The sequence below is a fragment of the Gadus morhua genome, chromosome 8 (genome assembly GCF_902167405.1).
Source record: "Gadus morhua chromosome 8, gadMor3.0, whole genome shotgun sequence".
In the NCBI taxonomy this organism is placed as follows: domain Eukaryota; kingdom Metazoa; phylum Chordata; class Actinopteri; order Gadiformes; family Gadidae; genus Gadus; species Gadus morhua.
In genome coordinates, this window is record NC_044055.1 from 22,847,496 (window position 1) to 22,869,737 (window position 22,242).

The 22,242-nt window shown below is 43.0% G+C and overlaps 1 protein-coding gene across 1 annotated transcript; it reads left to right on the forward strand.

Moving 5' to 3' along the window:
- The first annotated feature begins 5,597 nt into the window (after positions 1–5,597).
- Positions 5,598–7,010, forward strand: LOC115548684 (suppressor protein SRP40-like). The gene is made up of 7 exons (XM_030363444.1): positions 5,598–5,670; positions 5,755–5,829; positions 5,998–6,042; positions 6,132–6,173; positions 6,539–6,583; positions 6,719–6,802; positions 6,907–7,010. Exons 1-7 carry the CDS (start codon positions 5,598–5,600, stop codon positions 7,008–7,010), a joined length of 468 nt encoding a protein of 155 aa, XP_030219304.1.
- The last annotated feature ends 15,232 nt before the right edge of the window (positions 7,011–22,242 follow it).

Below are 22,242 nucleotides of genomic sequence, written 5' to 3' on the forward strand. Positions count from 1 at the left end.
CACAGCTATTTTGCTAAAATGTGTACAGTGTTTGACGTGTAAAGCATTATTTCATACGTTTTTAATCGAGTAGAACTTAACATTTTAGGGAGGCTAGTCAGTGTTACTGAAATTCGCTAAGGAAAGTTAGTTGCTGGATTTGATCATAGCTTTGCTGCTTTGCGTATTTTACCCGACAAGACGGTTTTAATAAAGTGGAGGTTTCATGCTTTTGACAGTTTTATTAGGTAAATGTTTGTCGTGGAGCGTTCGATTATCTCGGCGTCTTCAACTTGCTTTTGCACTATTGGAAAATTCTGGCATAATAAAGAAGTCATTTTAAGTAGCATTACGTCTTAATTACATCTTGCACGCGCGATCCTGATGACTTTGCCCACTTGCATGCAAACGTCATATAATTTTCTTTAACAACATAGCCTCGAATGATTATAAGCTCAAGACTAGTAGGCCTAGCCAAAACGGATGAACTAGTTCGAGTTGATTAATAGTATTTGCACGTTTTTGTTACAGAGAAGCCATGGAGTCAGCTAATGACAGCACAATTTCACAGCAATGGTCAGAGAAGGTAAGTGTTTACCCTGATTTCATTACTACTGTTTTAATCATCTTTTCAGGCTGCTTTCTGTGCATGGTTTTAATGGATTGTAAATGACTTTATCAGACTACAGATTTACATTCCGAGAACACAGGACGAAAATGCTATTGGTGTGCTATTTAGACATTCAAAATGCACGATATTTTCCAATCAGTACACTCCCGTAAGGTTCTTATGCAACTGTTCACTCCTCCAGTAAATAGGACGGACCTTAGCTACGACTTGGCAACGGGAGGTATGGTCCACTCAGCTATGAGCTAACGTTATGCATTGTACATGATTCGAAATCTTCCCAGCTTTTATTCCACAGATACTAGGGTCTATAGCATATAACCGCGTTGTCTGATTACAGTTGAATTCATTTTTCACAATTTCCGCGCCATTCGTTTCAATGGGAATCGCCACGGTCTATACTTCAACATAAGGTGGACTTTGAAATTCGTCCCAGCCTTTATACCCAAGATACTATAGGGTTTATAGCATATAACCGCGTTTTCTGATTACAGTTTAATGCATTTTTCACAATTTACCAGCTATCGTTTTGAAGGCTGAACGGACAAGAGTACTAAAGTGTGACGTCACGTTTCGAGAGCAACAGATTTTCGGTTCTACACATACCAAATTAACAAGGGGAAATCCTATGCCACACAAACCTTTTATAGAAAAGGAACAATCTTTTTGCGAATTGATTTGTGAGTTTGCTTTACCAATGATGTAAGTAATATTGAGAATAGATTGTCTTCATATTAAAAAAAAAACTAAACTAAACTAACGTTTACAAACTTTTCCTTTTAATACCCCAGGGGAATACATGAACGCCTCGACATTTTTCGATTGGTAGTGATTTTCACCTCTTGAAATTGATTTATTTTAATTTTGAAAGAAACAACACATGGAAGCAATGGAGAACGCCATCTCTTGTTCGGTTGTTTAGAACTGAAAATCCGGTTGCCAGGACAACGTAACGTTTTCACTTTAGTACTCTATTTGAGTGGAACAACTTAGCAGGTGTCCATATAGCCTATATAGGGTTAGCCTAATTGAACTAGTTTAAAAAGAGAAAACATTTTGACTAAAAGTTGACTAAAATGTAAGGACTTTTCGTCGACTAAAACTACAAAGGAAAACAATGACTAAAATGTGACTAAATATACTAAGCATTTTCGTCAAAAGACTAAGACTAAGACTAAATCTAAAATAGCTGACAAAATTAACACTGGAAATAGATTGTGCCAATGGAACGAGGAAATTGGGGGGTTCCCGTTGCCAGGCCGCGCTATGTAGTACGTATATTTCGTATATTTTTTTTGTCCTATGCCAAACGCATCCCTGAACATGACGTGTAGAATGAACATTAATGACACTTTTTTTGTGTTTATGACTGTTGTCATTAAACGTCATTTGCTTTTTGTAAAGTCTGCACCCCAAACAGCGTCAACTTTACAAAAAACAAATGACTCTTTCTTCCTGAAGCAAATCTGTTTTGTCCTAATGTTTCAGCTGAGGTATTCTCTAGTTGTCTTGTTAAAGTTATTTTAATAAAGTATGATACTTAGTATTGGCGACTGTCTCACAAATTTCAGTCACCAAGCAGCTGAGTAGGAGAAACTAACGTGCCCGACGCACTAGATGTCCAAACTTCCAAACAATCAAGTTTCAGTTTAGGTTGCTTTATTTAATCTTCACAGTATCCAAGCATTAAAAACATCAGTGAGTCAGACAGTTCATATCCATATTATCCACAGTAGCGATAGAATCCACAGGTTCAGCAGTAATATATAAACGAGACTTCAAGTATATCAGGATAAAGTGCATAAGCGAGGATAAAGTGCAAGTGCAGACTCCCAGCAGGATAAAGTGCAAAGTGCCAAAAATGGGAAGCATAAAGCGGTCAGCAAAAAGTAGGCTTCCCCCATCACCCACTCACTAACTAACTCTCACCTAGCGAGTGAACAGGTGATATTTCAAATCACTACTGCCACCACCACCACGTGACCAATTAGTGCACGTCATCACGTAGACACACCCAAACACAAGACCCAAGCCTTTGCCTGTCCGTAACACTAAGTGTGCTCAGTAAAACTTGTGTGATTGACATAGGATGTTTTAAATTGTAGGCTTTGGGCAGATTGAGACAACGTATGGATGGATTGCGCCAACACCATGATGAGTGTGCAAAAAGACATCATTTGGTTCAAGACAGCATACCTGTTAGTACTTCTGGTTTGCTTTTGGAAGACCTGCAACAGGTTACTATCCACATTATTCTAGTAAAAAAGCTACTGTTATGTTAGCTGTCAACTTTGCTCTACTGTGGGGTATCCCTATGGATGCATGTTCTTTCATAGAGCCACCAGAGCTTACTGTAATGCATCACTGTGTGTTTTGGAATCTTGTGGATAGACAGTCATTTCAAATGTTGGTTGTATTCTAATTTCATAGCATTGTGAGTGTGTGTAAACTTGTCTGTCTGTCTTAACATCCATTCATCTAGGAAGAGCCAGAGCCACCTCCTCTAGAAAGGACAGACAGCATATTCGTAAGTGTGGTGTTTGAATTCTTTGACATTCAAAATAACTGGTGATGTAACTCTTTATCCCTTTATATATATATGTATGTATGTATGTATGTATGTATGTATGTATGTATGTATATATATATATATATATATATATATATATATATATATATATATATATATATATGTATGTATGTATGTATGTATGTATGTGTGTATATATATATATATAAATATTAGCATCAACAGTGTACAGTACAGAAGGTTTGCAGAAAGGCTGTAGTAGTTGAATAATTCTGGTTATTTTACCAGGTCAGGGTTAGTAACCTGCTTGTCAGAAGGTTTGTGACAAAGTTGTTAGTCGGAGGTGTTGGCAAGTAGTCTATTGTTGGGGAAAAAATATATATATATTTTACAATTCAAATGGTTGGTTTCATATCAATTTAGTTAACCAAGAAGATGCTGAACATTACTGAGACTGAGTCCTCCAGTAGTGAAAGTGTAAGTGACGAGGACAAGGAGTATGTCCCTCAAAAATCGGAGGAATCAGATGGCTCCTCTGATGAAGAGCCTTTGAAAGTGCCGGTGAGTTACTTTAAATGTGTGAGAACCTTGAATGTCTTACCTGCTGAAGTCACACTGTGAAGATCTGCTCTTGTAGTTTGTTAGTAGAATATGACAAATGGTCTTGCAATTTAAAATGTGTCTATATTGTCACATGTGCATGCACAATTTACAGTTTACTTTTGTTCTTGCCGATTTGCTTTCAAGATTCCACCCAGAAAAGTGTACAAGAGGGTCAGACAACTGCCAGAGGAAAGTGAAAGTGTAGTGGAGAGTAGCAGTACTTCCGTGGTTGTAATGAACGTAAAAAAACTGAAGGATGGGACAAAAAAGTACCATCAGAAAAGAAACTACTGCCTTTTTTGTGATAAATGTTACCCAAAGCTTGCGCGCCATCTCGAACAGAGGCATGCTGATGAGGCAGAAGTGGCCAGAGCACTGGCATGTCCAAAAAGATCTAAGGAAAGAAGGCTGCAGTTAGACTACTTACGGAAAAGGGGGAACCGAGCCCATAACGTAGAGGCACTTAGAGAAGGGAAAGGTGTGGTAGTGCCTTGCAAACAATCCAGTGGTGCCAATGCAGATGCCTCAGACTATCACCACTGTCCCAATTGTCAAGTACTTTTCAAAAAGAAGTTCATGTGGAAGCATATGAAACTGTGTGCTCTTTCACAGAAATGTGGTAAAGCTAAGCCAGGAAAAACGCGAGTTCAGTCTTTGTGTGCATTTGCTCAGCCAGTTCCTGCTGGTGTGACAACCAAAACATGGAAAATGATAAGTAACATGTGCCAGGACAAGATCGCACAGGCAGTTCAAAAAGACAGATGCATAATTGCATTAGCACAGCAAATGCTAAACAAGAAAGGAGCGTCACAGGATGAGCATATCCGCGCAACACTAAGAGAGCTTGGAAGATTATTGCTGGCTGGACAGGAGGTCACTCCTCTGAAGAGTATTGAGCAGTATGTCATGCCATCAAATTTCCATCATTTAATCAGAGCAGTAAAGGTTGTTGCAGGTTATGACGAGAAAACCAACACCATCAAAAAGTCATCTCTGGCACTAAAACTGGGACATAGCCTAAAGAAAGTAGCAGACCTTGTTGCATGTGAAGCCCTCATATCAGGAAATCAAGACAAAGCAAAGCTGATTGAAAACTTCCGCGAGATATATAGAACACGGTGGAATGAGTTCATTTCTGCGTCTGCTTACCGAACACTGCAGGAAGCTAAATGGAATGCGCCTCAGCTTATTCCATTTACTGATGACGTCAAAAAGTTGCACCTTCATCTGGATGAGAAACAGGAGGAGTACTCCAACGTGCTTTCCGGTGACCAGACGCCAAGAAACTGGACCAATCTCGCCAAAGTGATCCTTGCCAAAGTTATCCTGTTCAATCGGCGTCGACAAGGAGAGGTTTCCAAGATGTTGTTGACGACCTACTTGTCCAGGGTGTCAACACCTGTACATGATGACATCGCTCATGCCTTATCGGAGGTGGAAAAAATTCTATGCAAATACTTTTCACGCATGGAAGTAAGAGGGAAAAGAGGAAGGAAGGTGCCGGTGCTATTGACCCCTGCTATGGTCAAGTCATTGGATCTGCTTGCAAAGGAGAGATCAAATTGCGGGATCCTACCTGACAATGACTTCTTATTCGCCAGGCCTGGCAGTGCATCTCACTTAAAGGGGTCAGACTGCATTCGTGTCTACGCAAGAGAATGTGGAGCTGAGCAGCCGCAGACCCTCTCTTCGACGAAACTCAGAAAGCAAGTGGCCACCTTGAGCAAGGTGCTGAACCTTACAGACACCGAACTTGATCAGTTGGCGGAGTTTTTAGGGCACGACATAAGAATCCACAGGCAGTATTACCGCTTGCCAGAGGGGACTCTGCAATTAGCCAAAATAAGCAAAATTCTGATGGCATGCGAGCAGGGAAAGTTGGCAGACTTCAAAGGGAAAACATTGGAAGAGATTACCATAGAGCCCAGAGGTAAGAAGTGTAGGGTGTAGGGAAAATGACCATGTCCATGTATTGTGCTTATTTTGGCTCATTTGTGTTTTGACTGTTTTCCAGAAACTGTTCAGACAATAACAGAAGAGTGGGATGATGAAGAAGAGAGTCTGAATGAAGAGTCCATTGAGGCCAGTGGTAAGGAATTTGTATTTGACTGTAAATAATGTATCAGTAGTGGATAGGAAGAGGTCTTTACTGAAACAGAATAATAACAGTAGAAGAGAATGGAAATGCCAATATTGTCTACATGATTGATTACAATCTTCTAAGTAGATGAACATGATACCCATGTTGTTTTTTCAGGATCCAGCTCCTCTGTGAGTCGTATGACAAGTCAAGAAGATTATGGTATGTACTTGGAAACAGAATGATTGTTTTTTCATTTCAGGAAGTTTCCAACATTTCAGGGTATTTTGAAAATGTTGTATTTCCTCTAGACTCATCGGTGCCACCGAGCCAATTCAGTGCAGATGTTTCAGGTAATGTACTGAAACAATTTATATCGTTTTGTCTTATGTTTCAAATAATAACTGCATGCATTAATATGTAATTGGGGGTGGGTGATTTCAGGATAAGGAAAATATTTTTAAAAAGTGTGTTCTCTAATTTACTACCGCCTAACCAAAAGTATTTTTAATGCAAGGTTAAGGAGCAGACTTTTAGTCAACCTCTTAAAGAATGGTGGGAAGCAATTTCTTTTGCTTCTGACCTTTGCTTCTGACATTTGTTTTAGTATTTAATATGTTGTTAATTATTAAGTAGTTTTGATTGGCTGTAAATTAACTAGTGTGAGTTTGTGGATAGTTAATGAAGGTCTTATTCTCTTGCACTTTTCCTATGTCAGAATCAAGTTCATCTTCAGAACTTTTGCTGCAGCCTTCTGACTCAGGTATTGTCCTCAAAAAAGTGCTGTAAATTAATTTCCTTTGAACACAGAATTTAAAGTAAACAGAATTAATATGAAATTCACTTTTGAGAAAAACTGTTGTGCGTATACTTGGGTTATTCTTCCTTGTTTTTCTAGACTCATCAGTGCGACCCCAGCGCTGTTCCACCCCAAGACGATCATCAGCTTTTAAACCTTCATCTTCATCATCAGACAGCAGAGGTATTTTGGGAAATGTCTTCCTAAGAAGGTCTGTATTTTGCACAATTAATGTATATGGACATTAATTATCTTTCCACTATTCTTTTCTCTACATTTTGTCTCAGTCTCACAAAGATCAACCAGTTCAGCAGAAAAGAAGCCTAAAACAACTCATTCAGGTATGGAATGTAAGGGTTCATGTCTGCCTTCATGGTTTCCTGTTAGTTAGATAATTCTAACTGCAAATCAACACTTTATAAGTTAAAAAGCTGATAAGGTCTTTGTCAGGAGTGCAGCTATTAAATACTATGTTACCTTGGTGCTCTTAGGCTTAGGAATTGCAGACATAGATTGTGTAAAAAAAAATAGAGACACAGAAAGCTTTTAATTCATTTTTTGTTTTTGTTGTTTTGGCCTACTCAACAATGCGTTTGAGCAATTGAAATATGGTTGTCACTCAAATTTTAAAGCAGGTGAATCACATGATCAATAAAATAAGTTCAATCTTAAGTAAACTGTAATGTTGTTTCAATAAGGACTAGGTAGAGAAAGTTCAGTAAGGTTGTTGAGCAAGAGTGAAACGTTTGTGATCATGATTTACAAGTGTTATCTAAATGTTGTGTCTTTCAGACCCGGCACCAAGTTCCCAAACAAAAAAATGGAGTGACAAGGAAGTTGCTGCTGTGGAGTCGCAAATGGGAAGGTACTGACTGATTGACCTGATTCTAACTTTTTTCTTGATAAGTTGCCCACTTGCCCACTCACTACACGATAGTTGCGTTTCAATCCAACTGATGCGAATTAGTGATGCGCATCCGTGGTAATGCACATAAATAAAATGTGCATTAATCACCGTTTCCAACACCTGTTGACAGGGACGTTGGAAGTATTTTCTGACGGGGGATGGTGTCAGTGGTGGTCCGGGCGTAAATTTTGACATTGGTTTACTATCTGTCTGTCTTGTTGCTTCTATGTTGTGCATGGGGAAATATTGAAGCTGTCTCATCCTATCCTAAGGTTCATCACAAAGGGCACAACCCCCGGAAAGGAACAATGTGAGGAGTGCATCAGAAGGAGTCCTGAAGCGCTCAAGAACAGGGACTGGAGGGCAGTTAAGTACTATGTCCGGAATAGGATTGTGTCTCTCACAAGGAAAACATGAGGACATGTTTTGTCAGGGGGGGGTGGGGGGTGGCAGGACATCTTTTTGTTGTCGGGGGATAAGGGGGGGGGGGGGGGGGGGGGGGGGGGGGGGGGGGGGGTGGCAGGACATGTTTTCGTTGTCAGTACTCATCTGCTCTCCAGTCCCCATGTTTTTGTTGTCGGGGTTGGGGGCAGGACATGTTTTTGTTGTCAGGGAAGGGGGGAGGGGGGTGGCAGGACATGTTTTTGTTGTCGGGGGGGGGGGGTTTGGCAACATTGCATTTTAATTTTGTAATAGTCAGTTGACTTGAAATTACTGTACTGTACTGCAAGTTATTGCACTCTTCACCGAGCCAAGTCAGTGCAGATGTTTCAGGTAATGAAACAATTTATATTTTTTTGTCTCATGTTTCAAATAATAACTGCATGCATTTATATGTAATTGGGGGTGAGTGATTTCAGGATAAGGAAAATATTCAAAAAAAAGTGTGTTCTCTAATTTTCTACCGCCTAACCAAAAGTATTTTTAATGCAAGGTTAGTCAACCTCTTAAAGAATGGTGGGAAGCAATTTCTTTTGCTTATGACATTTGCTTCTGACATTTGTTTTAGTACGGTATTTAATATGTGGGGGGCACTGATCTCAAAAAGAAACTGGATAGCGCTTCGCATGGTTTCAAAGTGAGGCCACATGCAAATCGTGGCGGCCATTTTGTTGGGACTACTTTCCTGCCTGAGACCAATGATTATGACGGGCGATTAATATTATATAAAAGATATTTAATGAATTTGCATATTAAGCCTTATAGTAATTTCAAGTTTTCATAAACCTTGTTATAGAGCTTGTGTTTGCTTGAATAAAAATATTGAAACTTGTTCCTCTATCGTATTTTATTAGTGTTGATGATTAGAACCTGGCCCATTGGTAGCTTTCAATAACTTTATTTCAATAACTGTATTTATAATCACAAGTTTAATGGATATTTGCAAGCCAGAACATGAAAATACACACTGTCGGAATTTATTTGTTATTTGTTTATTTGTGTAGAGTGGAACAAATAAATTCCCACAGTGTGTATTTTCATGTTATAATATGCAAATTCATTAAATATCTTATATATAATATTCATCGCCCGTCATAATCATTGGTCTCAAGCAGGAAAGTGGTCCCAACAAAATGGCCGCCACGATTTGCGTGTGGCCTCACTCTGAAACTGTCAGAAACCATGGGATGTGCTATCCAGTTTCTTTTTGAGATCAGTGGTGGGGGTGGCAGGACATGTTTTTGTTGTCGGGGGAGGGGGGGGGGGGGTTATAGCATTTTATTTTCATTTTAAGTCAGTTGACTTGAAATTACTGTACTGTAATTAATGCACTCTTCAATCTTTATTTTGAACAGAAAAAGTGTAATAAAAATACAGTTTACAAAGCACAACAATATAATGTCTTTAGTGGTAGTACTAACCTGGTCTTGACCAGCCCCTCGTTCTACACTATCGTTTCGTACAAGGATACAAGGATACAAGGATGTTTATTTGTCACATGCATATGATTACTAATGTAAAGAATGCAGTGAAATTGTCAGTTCCTGTCAGAGTACAGTACAGAGGGACTGGACATTCAGGTATTGAGAAACGATTGTTTACTGGAGGTGTTTACATTCAAAAAGACTGGATCAGCCCTTGACTGATAGCCTGTAGTATTCTTGCGCTGCCTCACTCCGTTAGCTGACTGGCCAGGTCATGAATTCTCCTGGAGTAATCCAGGTCAATGGCTGAAATCCCAGACGTAGCTACGAAGGGAGAAGATAATCGAGCGGAATTGCGTAGGAAGGCTTTGGCCAGGCTATGGTAGTACAGAAATTAAGGTGAGATAACAGTTACATGGTCAGAAAACTGTTTAACTACAGATGAGGGTGGATAATATTCATAATCCACTTTGGTCTCCACTTGGTTTTATACACACACTTGTTTGCCCCGCCTTGAGGGGCGGCGACAAGAGGTCCTAACATGCTGTCAAAAAGTGAGGTTTGGTTTACATGAGTGTTTCCACAGTTTCAAGTGCACATGATCAAACTGATTTTTTTCTGAACCTAGTGATGTCACTTTTACCCCTCTATGTTGACAGAAAAGCAGGGTCCTCAGAATGATTGGCCCTACCTGGAGTCCTAAAAAGGTCACAAATGCAAGACTGTGTGTGTGTGTGTGTGTGTGTGTGTGTGTGTGTGTGTGTGTGTGTGTGTGTGTGTGTGTGTGTGTGTGTGTGTGTGTGTGTGTGTGTGTGTGTGTGTGTGTGTGTGTCAATTTACGCAACCCCGGGTTGCCCCACGAGGACTTGGCAGCAAATGAAGTACAAAAATATAGTTTAAACAGGTAAACTAATGTTTAATTTAAATCAAATCAATTGTGCTGTTTTGCCTGCATGCTCTACCTAATTTAACAGCTATGTTCAACATGTATTATATATTTGTATACTATATTTAAGCAGTAAATGTAAGTAGTACATTTCCCAGCCACCCCAACACTGCCAATATTTAATAGGATTTAGATATATTAGAAGGCTACACCTAGGCAAAATGCATTATATATATATATATATATATATATATATACATATGTCTTCAAAATAGCGCTTACTGAATATTCGGGGAACATTTTCCTCCATGTTAGCAAATCGAAAAAATGCAGAGGCCCGGCAGACTGGAGGGGGTCCACCACCTGCAGCCCTCTCAGAGGCTGAGGAGATGGCCCTCAGCCAACAGAGTATGCGTCCTGTAGCTGAGGGCATCCCTGGGGGGAGCTCCTCTGATCCCCCCCAGCCCCCAGGATAGAAGTGCCTTTAAAGTATAAGAGGTTGGTTATTCAAAATAATTAAATATGTACACGCAACCCAGCGCGTTGCAAATTAGATGGGGCAATATTCTGGCTCAAGTAATAATTGCACTGTCTAATCATCTTCTTCCAGTTACTGATGGCGTCATTGCCCTACTTGAACCAGATGCCCTCACCAACCTCCATGCAATTGTAACGATTCAAAAGATGCAAAAGGATGCTTTGGAGATCCACATTTTGGAACATAAGTTACAGGTGGGTGAGGTGCAAACTGGGATACTGTTCCCTGCTCTAAAAACATACCCAATATAAATTACTTTTTTTTTTTTGTGCTTTCAGGAAATAAAAAAATCCTCATAATAAGTAGATTGTCTTTATTAGAACACGGGCTGTGGCCTGGGACAAGTTATTTTGTTGAACAGTTTACTCAAAGGGTTTTACTTCAGTGAACAATGCAGACGATTATGCTGAGCATGTGCATGTAGAGAAGAACAGCATCCGGTTAAAAGCAGTACCAGGGTCTTTTCTGCCTTGCATTCTTAAAATGAGTTTCTTGACTTGCAGCAGTTATAGGTCCGTGGTTAGTCAGCTACTCTGATCATGGGAAAGCCACAACGTTGAAGTGACTAGTACAGAGCGGGTGGGATTCACGGGGCGGATCATTCTGCACATGCGTTAATTGCGATAAAAAAATAAACTTAAAGCATGCCCCCGGTGCGTTTGACAGTTAACATGGGGGCTGAGAAGGTGGTCTAAATAAATGATAGATTGCGCTGAAAAACGATAGCGCTCGTGAAGAAAATTATCAGGAAATTAAAGTATATCCAACCGGGGTCTTAATAATCGTTCCTCACGGAGATTCCCTCTGAGGATCGCAGCCTCTACGTCCACAGGCTCTCGTAGAAAAGGACATGCCATTTCTAACACTTCCTTCTGTCGGAGAGCTGCCTTCAGCCTTATAGACAACAAACTCAGAGTAGGTCTAACCACCTCCCGAGCAGGTTAGGTCCACGGCGTATGTTGCCGCAGCAACTAACTCTCGGTTGCGCTGAACCTGCTACCTGAAACGGAAAACCCAGAGTTTCCACTAACTCAGAGCGAACAAACTCGGGGTTGCCTCAAAACCAGCTACCTGAAACAGGGCTCTGACGTCGCTAGATTCACAAATGCATTTTTTTCAACAAGGAACTCTCTGTAGCCAATCAGATGCCTCCCTCGTTTTCAGCCAATCACATGACTGCAGTTCCGACCTCTGAGTCCAGCCTCCGAGCCTCCCGGTTCCCTCGGTCAAATGTCTATGGGAAATAACGTGGGTTTTTTGAATGATCGTACGTAACAATCTCTAGGTGGCGAAGAAGTAAAAGCTGCGATTTGAGCTACACACTTTTTCCATCTAGTTTCGACTGGGTTTTGGGATTGTCGGTGCCGTTAAAGTAGTAAACGGCACCGACAATGTAAAAACCCAGTCACTGCAGTCAAGTGATTGGCTGAAAACGAGGGAGTCATCTGATTGGCTACAGAGTTCCTTTTTGAATCCAGCCACGTCAGGAGAGTCTGAAAAATCCACACATAAATACAGACCACACACACACAAATGTAAACAAGTTCACAAATGAAAAGCGCCTTATAAATTCAAGTTTAACAGTTTGTATATGAATGTAACAACATCCAAATAGCCTACATGAAAATTGCAAACATTATTTTAATTCATATTACATTTATTTAAAACAAGATACATTTGTGTGTGAATCAGAAATGTGTTTGTGAAACTTAATTTTGTTTATGGATACATTTTACATTTATACATACCGATATCCATTTGTGTGTGCATTGAAATGTATTTTTGAGAAGAGAGTAATTCGTACATAAATCACAAAATACATTTGTGAATCCTTCTATGTGCATTCATTATTAATGAGACCGCTGACCCCATACGACTCTTCCCCGACACGGTGAAGAGCCTGACTCAGTAAAAGAGTGTAGGCTCCTCCCTCTTAGCAGGTAAATTCATGGGTTTCTTTGAAAACAAGATTCAATCGATCAGAGAGGAAATTGATGCTTGCCGTGCAACTTGTCCTACACATCTTGCGAGGCAGGATGGGACCTGTAATCCTCTCGCTTATGAATCTCTTGCATTCAACAGGAATTGTCCCCTCCAGTTTCAAAGTTATGGTGCAAAAAACGCTACTCAAAAAGCCTGGCCTAAATCCTGAATTAGTCAGCAACTATCGGCCTATATCGAACCTCCCTTTCCTCCTGCAACTTACTGGGAAGACAGAGCAGATAATAAATCGGCTCAAAACTGTACCAGAGAAAATTGGAGAATGTCTCACTGTGAATGTCTCACAAAGTGCATCCGTCAGAAATCTCGGTGTCCAATTCGACCCTCTGCTGTGCTTCGACCAACATCTTAGAAGCATAACTAGAATTGCATTTTTCCATCTGAGAAACATTGCAAAAATCAGACCAATGTTATCAGCAGCAGATGCAGAGACAATGTTTCACGCATTTACGTCATCAAGACTTGATTATTGTAATTCATTGTTCTCGGGTCTACCTAACTCTAATGCTACCTAAGGTTAACAAGGAATTGGCTGGACAGAGAGTGTTTGCCTATCGAGCCCCTATGGAATAGGCTGCCACAGGTGATCAGGGAAGCTGACTCTGTGGAGCTATTCAAAGCAAAGCTTAAATCGCACCTCTACAGCCTTGCGTTTGGAACATAAGGGTGTGGAAAAGATTCAGATGTGATGTGAAGACCACTGCGTGTTTGTGCTTTTGTTAATGAAGTTACTAAATTAGTAGCAGTATACATTTCCACTATGTACTTTTCCCCTTTAATTCTGTTGTAGCGTGTTGCGGTGACTGCGACTGGATGCCTGGACTCTCCTCATGGTTAACCAGCCAGCACCCCTTCGTCTATTCAATATGTTTTGCCTGTATTTACCGGTGTGTCAATTATGGGACCTATTGAACTCCTGACCATCCCTGGAAGGAGGGATCCCCTACTATGTGTTTCTTGTCCAGATTTCTTCCTTGCTGATTTAAGGGAGTTTTTTCTTGGGTCAAGGGGGGTTTCATAAATATTTGGCCTGTGTAGCCCTCTGAGAGTGTAAGGGTGATTAAGGCTAAACAAATAAAATTTAATTGAAACACAGGGCAGGGAGTGACTTATCTGAGGAGCAGGGCGAGACGTGTCACGCATACAGAAGAAGACAGCCTGTCCTGCCTTAAATTAATGAGCTGATGATTGACAGATAAATAAGCGGTCCATAGAAAAATGGAATTGAAAAATATGTTTTGAAAGAGTTTAACTCATTAATTGCTATGAATATATGACATTGGGCGGCATTGTAATGATTGAAGAATGTCATTCTGTTGTATCCAACCACCATGTATGTATGCATGTGTTTATCGCTTATGTATGTATGTGTGGTGAGCATGATTGTACTGTCCATTGTTTCAGGGTTTGCTGCCTCCTTGTGGTTGTTAACGAACGTTAATCAAAACTGCCCATGCAGATGTGAAAGAGGGTCAGAGAAACAGATTATGTTGGTAGGCTGGCAGTCAGTCGTAATTGTAAAAAGAGAACCTGTTCACCCCTCTCTTCCTGTGTGATGCCTTAGATCTCATTGTGGGTAAATTGAGGATTGAATCATTTTGGACAAAACATACTTTTAAGTATTGTATTCTTTTTACTATTGCAATTGCTGTAAATTATATAACTACCATTATTGCTATAATATTAAACTCTCAAATGTTGATTTTATTTGAATTGATGCATAATATAGGGTTAGAGCCTCTTCTCACCTATCTCTTCAATGATGCCGAAGAGTGCAAGCATTTTATATATATATATATATATATTATTTTTTAATACACATATCAATTTACTTAACAAGAAAGGAAACATTATAAACATACACCTCATATAAGAAAACAATAGTGGAATTAAGAATTTTGTAGGGCCCTATGAAATCCGCGATAACGAAAACGCGGACGGAATCACGGAATTGGACAATAAAAACGGAATCAACTAATTTTTTTTTTTTTTTAATTATTTTATTAAGCAGGAAAGTATTAAAAGTACAACAGGGACAAGGCACATCAGACGTCACATTTACAATATGCAGCGGAATGCAGCGGAATTCGCCATTATTTTGGTGAAATTCAGTTTTGAGGGAAAAGGGAAACAACACAGGTGACATTAACGTCACTGAATGTTTAGCAGTCACTCGCACAACAATGTTAAAAAAAAATCCCCGGTCCACCACGCAAACAATAGGTCCCGCTCCTAACAAGAAGCCGAAGAAGAAGTTGAAGCGCCCGTAATTCGGTTCTAACCCCAAATTCAGAGCCGAACAATATCCAAAACACTTCTATCACTCAGGTGTTTTGTAGAATATGTCAACATACTATCGATTGGAAACGCAAAGATACGTGCGATGACCACTTGAAGTCCAAAATCCATATGAAAAACAATGAACGCCGTAGCCAGGGCACGCCCCTTCAAACAACACTTTGAGTTTATAAAAAAATAGTTTATAAGCACTTTAATATTTATGTCATGTTTTTATTTGAAGCACTAAAAACAGTGCAATGTTGTGATGTTTTAATAAATGTAGTCTTCTATCTGATTAAATTGCAGTGATGTTGATAGGTTTTCAATGTAGTGAGTCCCCGGGACCCACAGGTGGCGAGTTGGGTGGGTCCCTGAGAAATTCAATGGGTCCCGAGTCGACTCCCCAGTTTAAAAAATGTGTTTCTTTTTTATTATTATTCTATTTCTTAAATTAAATTAATAGTGTTAAACTCCTTGATGGTGGTATGATATGGTTAGAGCTGGAGTACTCAACCGTTCATGTTTAACACTAGAAACGCCGGGCCATTTTTACTTACTCCTAGCGCCGCAAGAGGGGTCAAATGACCCCTAAGTCATTTTAATGAGAGGCTGTGCATTTGCACATAATGATCACTAGGTGGCGGCAATGAGGTATTACCGCGCGAGTGCCACATTTGTGTGTGCGTGCGTGTGCGTGTGTGTGTGTGTGTGTGTGTGTGTGTGTGTGTGTGTGTGTGTGTGTGTGTGTGTGTGTGTGTGTGTGTGTGTGTGTGTGTCACAAGCCTAGTCCTCACGATTTTGTCATAAATGTACATATATTCAATCAGAAGGATTGCAAAAAAATCCTGTTTGATTTGCTCATTCGACACGAATGAGCACAGCATCGAGCAGTGGAAACGTGGGTTTATTTACTATGAAGTTCGTATTTTTAATTGTTGAAATGAAATCAGCGGTGACGAGCTAGTTGTTTTGGTAGCGGCTAAATTAGCATGTCGCGATACTTTGTACAGGGGATCACGTCTGCGCCAAGTAGATGCGCAGAGGGTTGAAACAGCGGTTGTCCGATCTGCTCACAAGAAGGTTTCTTTGGCCAGTTACTGTGATTAAACACGAGTTGTTTAATGTTCACTATGTTTCGTTTCTCATGGGGAAAATGAGATGCGTCCCCGGGACGCATGGATAGTGAGTTTAGTGCGTCCTTTCAGATTTTAATGCGTCAGGGACGCAGGACGCGTACCTAGCAACATCACTGAAATTGTATTCGTTCGCACTTATTTGACACTCGTTCTGATGATTTTAAGTGTAAAAACGGAATTAATGAAAATTAAAACGGAAAAAACGGAATTTGGAAAAAAACAAAACGGAATTTGGAAAAAAATAAAACGGATTTCATACGGCCCTAATTTTGACTGTGACTGTGTCTGAGTTTGATCTTGATAACCTAAAATTACCTGATTCTGACTGACCTGGCACCCCTAGAAATTTTGTTAAAGGGGACATATTATACCACCAGTGGCCTGTACTATGAACCTCGATTAGTGGGTTAGCCAGGTATGTTGTGCTCAACATACCTGGCGTGTGTTGTTGTATGTTGAGCCTGGGTTAGCTGGGACACGAAAGTCGATCTCTTTTAGCGTCGCTGTATCACCATGGTGACTTATGCCCTCAACCAAACCTGGTGGGGAGCAGGTTTTCAGCTAAATCTATCGGATTAGATTGGCGTGAGCAGCTTCCTAGCCCCTTCTTTGACCGTTACTGGGTGTTCCCGTGGACCTCGGGGCCCGTATCTTACAGGGGTCTCTCCGACAGAGGCTCTTTTGGGCCCGATCCCTTGGCATCGCCTGAGAATATTCTTTATGAGAGATAAAGGGTTCTCATCAAAGGGTATTTGCTATTTGATAGTCCTTGTTGAACCTTATGTAGACAATGATTACTGTTGTGCAATGTGTCCCCGTGAGAGAGTGGTAGAGTGGAGGTAGCGAGTCATGAATTTATGGGTGCGGGGTTCGTCTCCCAAGTAACGCGCATTTATGTGAAGCTTAAAAAGTCCCAATTCTCATGCATATGGAATAGCCTACCTATTCCCTAAAAGTTATGGAATTATATTTCTGTGCTTATTTCGAACTTGAACCCATATTCTGAAGCCCGTGCTGGCACTGTCACACCAAAATTGTACCAGGGGCGAAAATTGTGCCTACGTAATCCGTGTTCGAAACATAACGCGATTGTCCGTTGCCAGGCAGGTTTCAAAAAACATTCGAGCTCATGTTGCCAAAGACGAAATAACATAATACAGATAACACTTGTTTTTACTTTATATTTGTATTGTATTGAATTTAGCTAGTAAATTTGAGTGTTTAAAGTGTATCATTGTTACGTTATGTCCTGCTACGCGGTCCAACACCCCCATCTGGTGGCCGCTGGTTGTTTCTGGTCCTCATTCCCTCAACATGCCTGCCGGTAATATGCTAATCAACATTCCCTACTTCAGCCGGGGTTTTCCAATCAGCCGGCGGAAGTTCGTCGTTTACAACAAACAAGTTTGAATCGTCCTACCAGCTCTTTGTTAAGTCTTGGTCCAATTCCTTGCTCCCTTAGTAATCCCCTCTCCCCTTCTCTAGTTCTCCTTCTGCCTGCCTGCCTGCCCGTTATCGGACCTCCGCCTGCCTGACTTCCCGCCTCGCTTGTACCAATAAATCCCGTTGCCCTTACCCTGTCTCCGCCTCCCTGTGTCCAGCACTTGGGTCCCCACGTTCTGTTCCTTAACAGTACGAACTGGCCAACATGGACCCAGCTGACGCAGAGGCTTTCAGAGTGATGATCTCCTGCCAAGGGGTTCACCTGGGCCGACATGACCAGGTCCTGCAGGAGATCACCTCCTCCCTCCGTGAGCTGACCCTAGCTGTCCGCTCTCAGCCCCCCGACACTCCAGAACCACCAGTCCCAGTTCCGGGTTCGTCGGCTTCCCCCCCGGGAGCCGTTCATTCCAGCCCCCGAGCGCTACGAAGGGGACCTGGGATCCTGTCGGTCTTTCCTTCTCCAGTGTTCCCACGTGTTTGAGATGCAGCCCCAGACCTACTCCACCGATAGATCGTGGATAGCCTACCTGATCGGCAGGGGCGGGGCGAGGCTCTCGCATGGGCAGCGGCTGTGTGGGAACGCGGTTCCGCAGTCTGTTATGATTAAGAGGCCTTCACTGAGGAGATATGGAAGGTTTTCGATCATCCGGTCCGGGGCAGAGAGGCCTTCCAACGTCTTAAGCAGCTTCGCCAGGGATCCTGCAGCGTCGCCTTCTTCGCGGTCGAGTTCCGGACCCTCGCTGCCGAGAGCGGCTGGAACGAGGAAGCGCTCCAGGGGTTCTTCCAGAACGCTCTTAGCAGCGAGCTTAAGGACCGGTTTACCTCCTGGGAGGAGGCCTCGGATTTGGATCACCTGCTCTCGCAATCCGCATGGACAATCACCTACGCAAACGCCGCAGAGAGACGGGTTCGCACTCGTTCACCACTCCCCCTTTCGAGCCGCCAGCTGCACCTCGGCCCCTCCCCCCGGTTTCCGTTCCACCTCACTATGTGCGGTCCCCTTCCCCCGAACCGATGCAGATTGGACGCACACACCTCTCCCCTGAGGAGAGGGAACGCCGTATACGCTCAGGAGCCTGTTTTTACTGTGGACTATCAGGCCATATCCGATCTAGATGTCCCTCACTCTCGGGAAAAGAACGGGCTCGTCAGTAACCCGAGGGATCCTGGCGAGTCGCTCCCGTAATCCCTCAGTCTCCCGTCTCCTCCTAGAGGCTGTCCTTCTGCGGCAGGACCAAACCCTCCAGCTCTCCATCCTCCTGGAATCCGGAGCAGATGAGAGCTTCATTGATCGGGAGTTGGTTCGGCGATTGAGGATTGACACTGTTCCTCTCGATCTCCCAATCGAGACCCAGGTGCTAGACGGGAGGACACTCACACGGGTGGAGCGCCGTACCGTTCCGATCAACCTACTCGTTTCGGGGAATCACCACAAATCTATATCTCTTCTGGTGATTTCAAGCCCCTTCTCCCCGGTCGTGCTGGGTTACCCCTGGTTTCGGACCCACAACCCACAGATCGATTGGGGGACGAGTCATGTCATGGAGTACCCATTGCCTGTCCCAGTGCTTGCGGTCCGCTCAGTCCCCTCGGGCGCCAGAGCTCGAGTCCGTGGCCGAACCTCTTAACATGTCCTCCGTCCCGGAGGAGTACCCCGACCTTGGGGCCGTGTTCAGTAAGTCCCACGCCTTGACATTGCCTCCTCACCGCCCTTATGACTGCGCCATTGACCTCCTCCACGGAGCCCCCCTCCGTATTAGCCGCATGTTCAATCTCTCCCGCCCGGAATGCGAGTCAATGGAGGAGTACATCGGAGAATCCCTCGCCGCTGGAATCATCCGCCCTTCTTCGTCACCTGTAGGAGGGTTTTTTTTCTTTATCGGCAAAAAGGATGGCTCGCTTCGCCCCAGCATCGACTACCGTTGTCTGAACGACATCACTGTGAAAATCAATTATCCCTTGCCACTCATCAGTTCCGCCTTCGTCCCCCTCCACGGAGCCTCCGTCTTCTCCAAATTGGATATGCGCAATGCATATCACCTGGTCCGTATTCGGGAGGGCGACGAGTGGAAGACAGCTTTTAACACACCTTTGGGCCACTACGAGTACCTCGTTATGCCCTTTGGGCTCACCAACGCCCCCGCGGTCTGTCAGTCCTTGGTTAACGATGTCCCCCGGGACATGTTGAACCATACCGTTATCGTCTATATTGACGATATTCTAATTGTTTTGAAAACCTTGGAGGAGCATAGGGTCCATGTCCGTCAGGTCCTGCAGAGGCTGTTGGAGAACAGGCTGTATATCAAGTTAGAGAAGTGCGAGTTTCACGTCCCCTCCATTTCCTTCCTGGAGTACATAATCAGCCAGGGCCAGATAGAGATGGACCCTACCAAGGACTCTGCTGTGGCGGAGTGGCCCCCTCCCTCAACCCGCAAGAGATTGCAGCAGTTCCTTGGCTTCGCTAACTTTTATTTGTTTTATACGCGGTTACAGCCAAATCGCGGCACCCCTCACTGCCCTGACCTCCACAGAGCACCTTTGCATGGACGCCGGAGGCGGAGACCGCCTTTCAAGGTCTCAAGTGGCGTTTCATTTCTGCGCCCATCCTCACACAGCCTGACCCCTCGCTCCAGTTCGTTGTGGAGTAGGGCTTTGACTTTTGGCCAAAAATCATATTCGAAGTTTGTTTGTTTATTAATATTAGTATTCGAATATATTCGAATATTTATTAATAATATTTTGACCGTTAAATGCCTTCAGTAATTCCTGGGCTGAATCCGAATACTTAGTAGGCCTACATACTATTTATGTTCAGTGTCTACTACTTGACCGTACTACACTTGTCTAACCACCTCCCGAGCAGGTTAGACCCACGCCGTATGTTGCCGCAGCAACTAACTCTCGGTTGCGCTGAACCTGCTACCTGAAACGGAAAACCCAGAGTTTCCACTAACTCAGAGCGAACAAACTCGGGGTTGCCTCAAAACCAGCTACCTGAAACAGGGCTCTGGTAACGTAGTGACCTACCGTTGTATACTGTGGTGGTAGTACGCATTCGGAAACGTTTTCCGTACTACACAATGCACACTGAGCATTCGGACGCGTTATATTTGTGGCGTACTACAAAATGCATACTATAAGTATGAGTATTCGGATTCAGCCCTGGATTGGGCTTTGCGAGGTTTGTTTACAGGCGTTGCTATGGTTACCGGTCTTGCGTGTTCCAACGGTTTATTATGTTTCTAATAAATCGCTGTCTAATCAATAATTCATTCACTGCCTCTTCCGTGGTCATTACAATATTATGAATAGACTGCATGGGTTCTCCGACGTCTCTCCCTCTTGGCCTACCCATAACAGGTTCGAATATTAAGGGATGCCTAATATTCGTTCGAATTTTGATTATTTTTTTTGATATTCGAATTATATTCGAATCACGAAGTTCGAAGTCAAAGCCCTATTGTGGAGGTCAACGCCTCGGACACCGGAGTGGGCGCGGTGCTCTCCCAGCGTTCCTCCTCCGACCACAAGCTCCACCCCTGTGCCTTCTTCTCCCGAAGGCTGTCCCCGCCGGAGCGAAATTACGACGGAGGCAACCGGGAGCTCTTGGCGGTCAAGCTTGCCTTGGAGGAGTGGCGACATTGGTTGGAGGGCGCGGAGCTTCCGTTTATCTTTTGGACTGACCACAGCAACCTAGCCTACATCCAGTCGGCAATGAGGCTCAACTCCCGACAGGCCAGGTGGGCCTTATATTTTGGTCGGTTCAACTTTTCCCTCTCCTACCGTCCCGGCTCCCAGAACGTCAAGCCGGATGGTCTGTCCCGCCTTTACTCTCCTGAGGACCCCGGTACAGACCCCGAGACCATCCTGCCACCCGCTTATCTCATCGCCACACTCATCTGGGGGGGCCTGCCCGTAATTCCAACGCCTCATTGTTCCGACGTCTCAATGGTCCGAAATGTTTCCCATTAGATCGACATGCCACTATGCCGACGGTTCAATGTTCCGAAAACGAAACCCATTGGTCCGAAGGTCCGTTTGTCCGACTTTTCAAAAAGGAGGCACATTAGGCCGGCGGTTCAATATGCCGAATAGGCCTACTACATATAAAGAGTTTTATACCTCGCTCGCGCTCTCTCTCGCTCTCTCTCCAAAATACAACATAGGCCTACATATCACGTTCACGATGAACATTGGAGAGCAAAGTGACAACGCGACAACTTCATTTCGACACGGTGTTTCAGCCCCATGGACAGAGAGCGTAGGTCTAATTCTCAACACAGGCACGAACACACACACACACACACACACACACACACTTGACTAAGTACACGGTATGAGGTATAAGTTTGACTAAATCAATACCAGCGAAATTATTTAGGCTAAAAGCCCACTGTAAACACAGTAAACACATATAGGCCCACACACAGCTGCTAAAGATAACGTTTTTATTTGTTTTTCACTCACCGTTTGACTTCTTTACAGTAAAAGTATTAGTCCTTGTATAACGTGCGCTTCATAAATTCACCTCTTGTGACCGTTCAAGCCCACAGCAACAGTCTGGCTT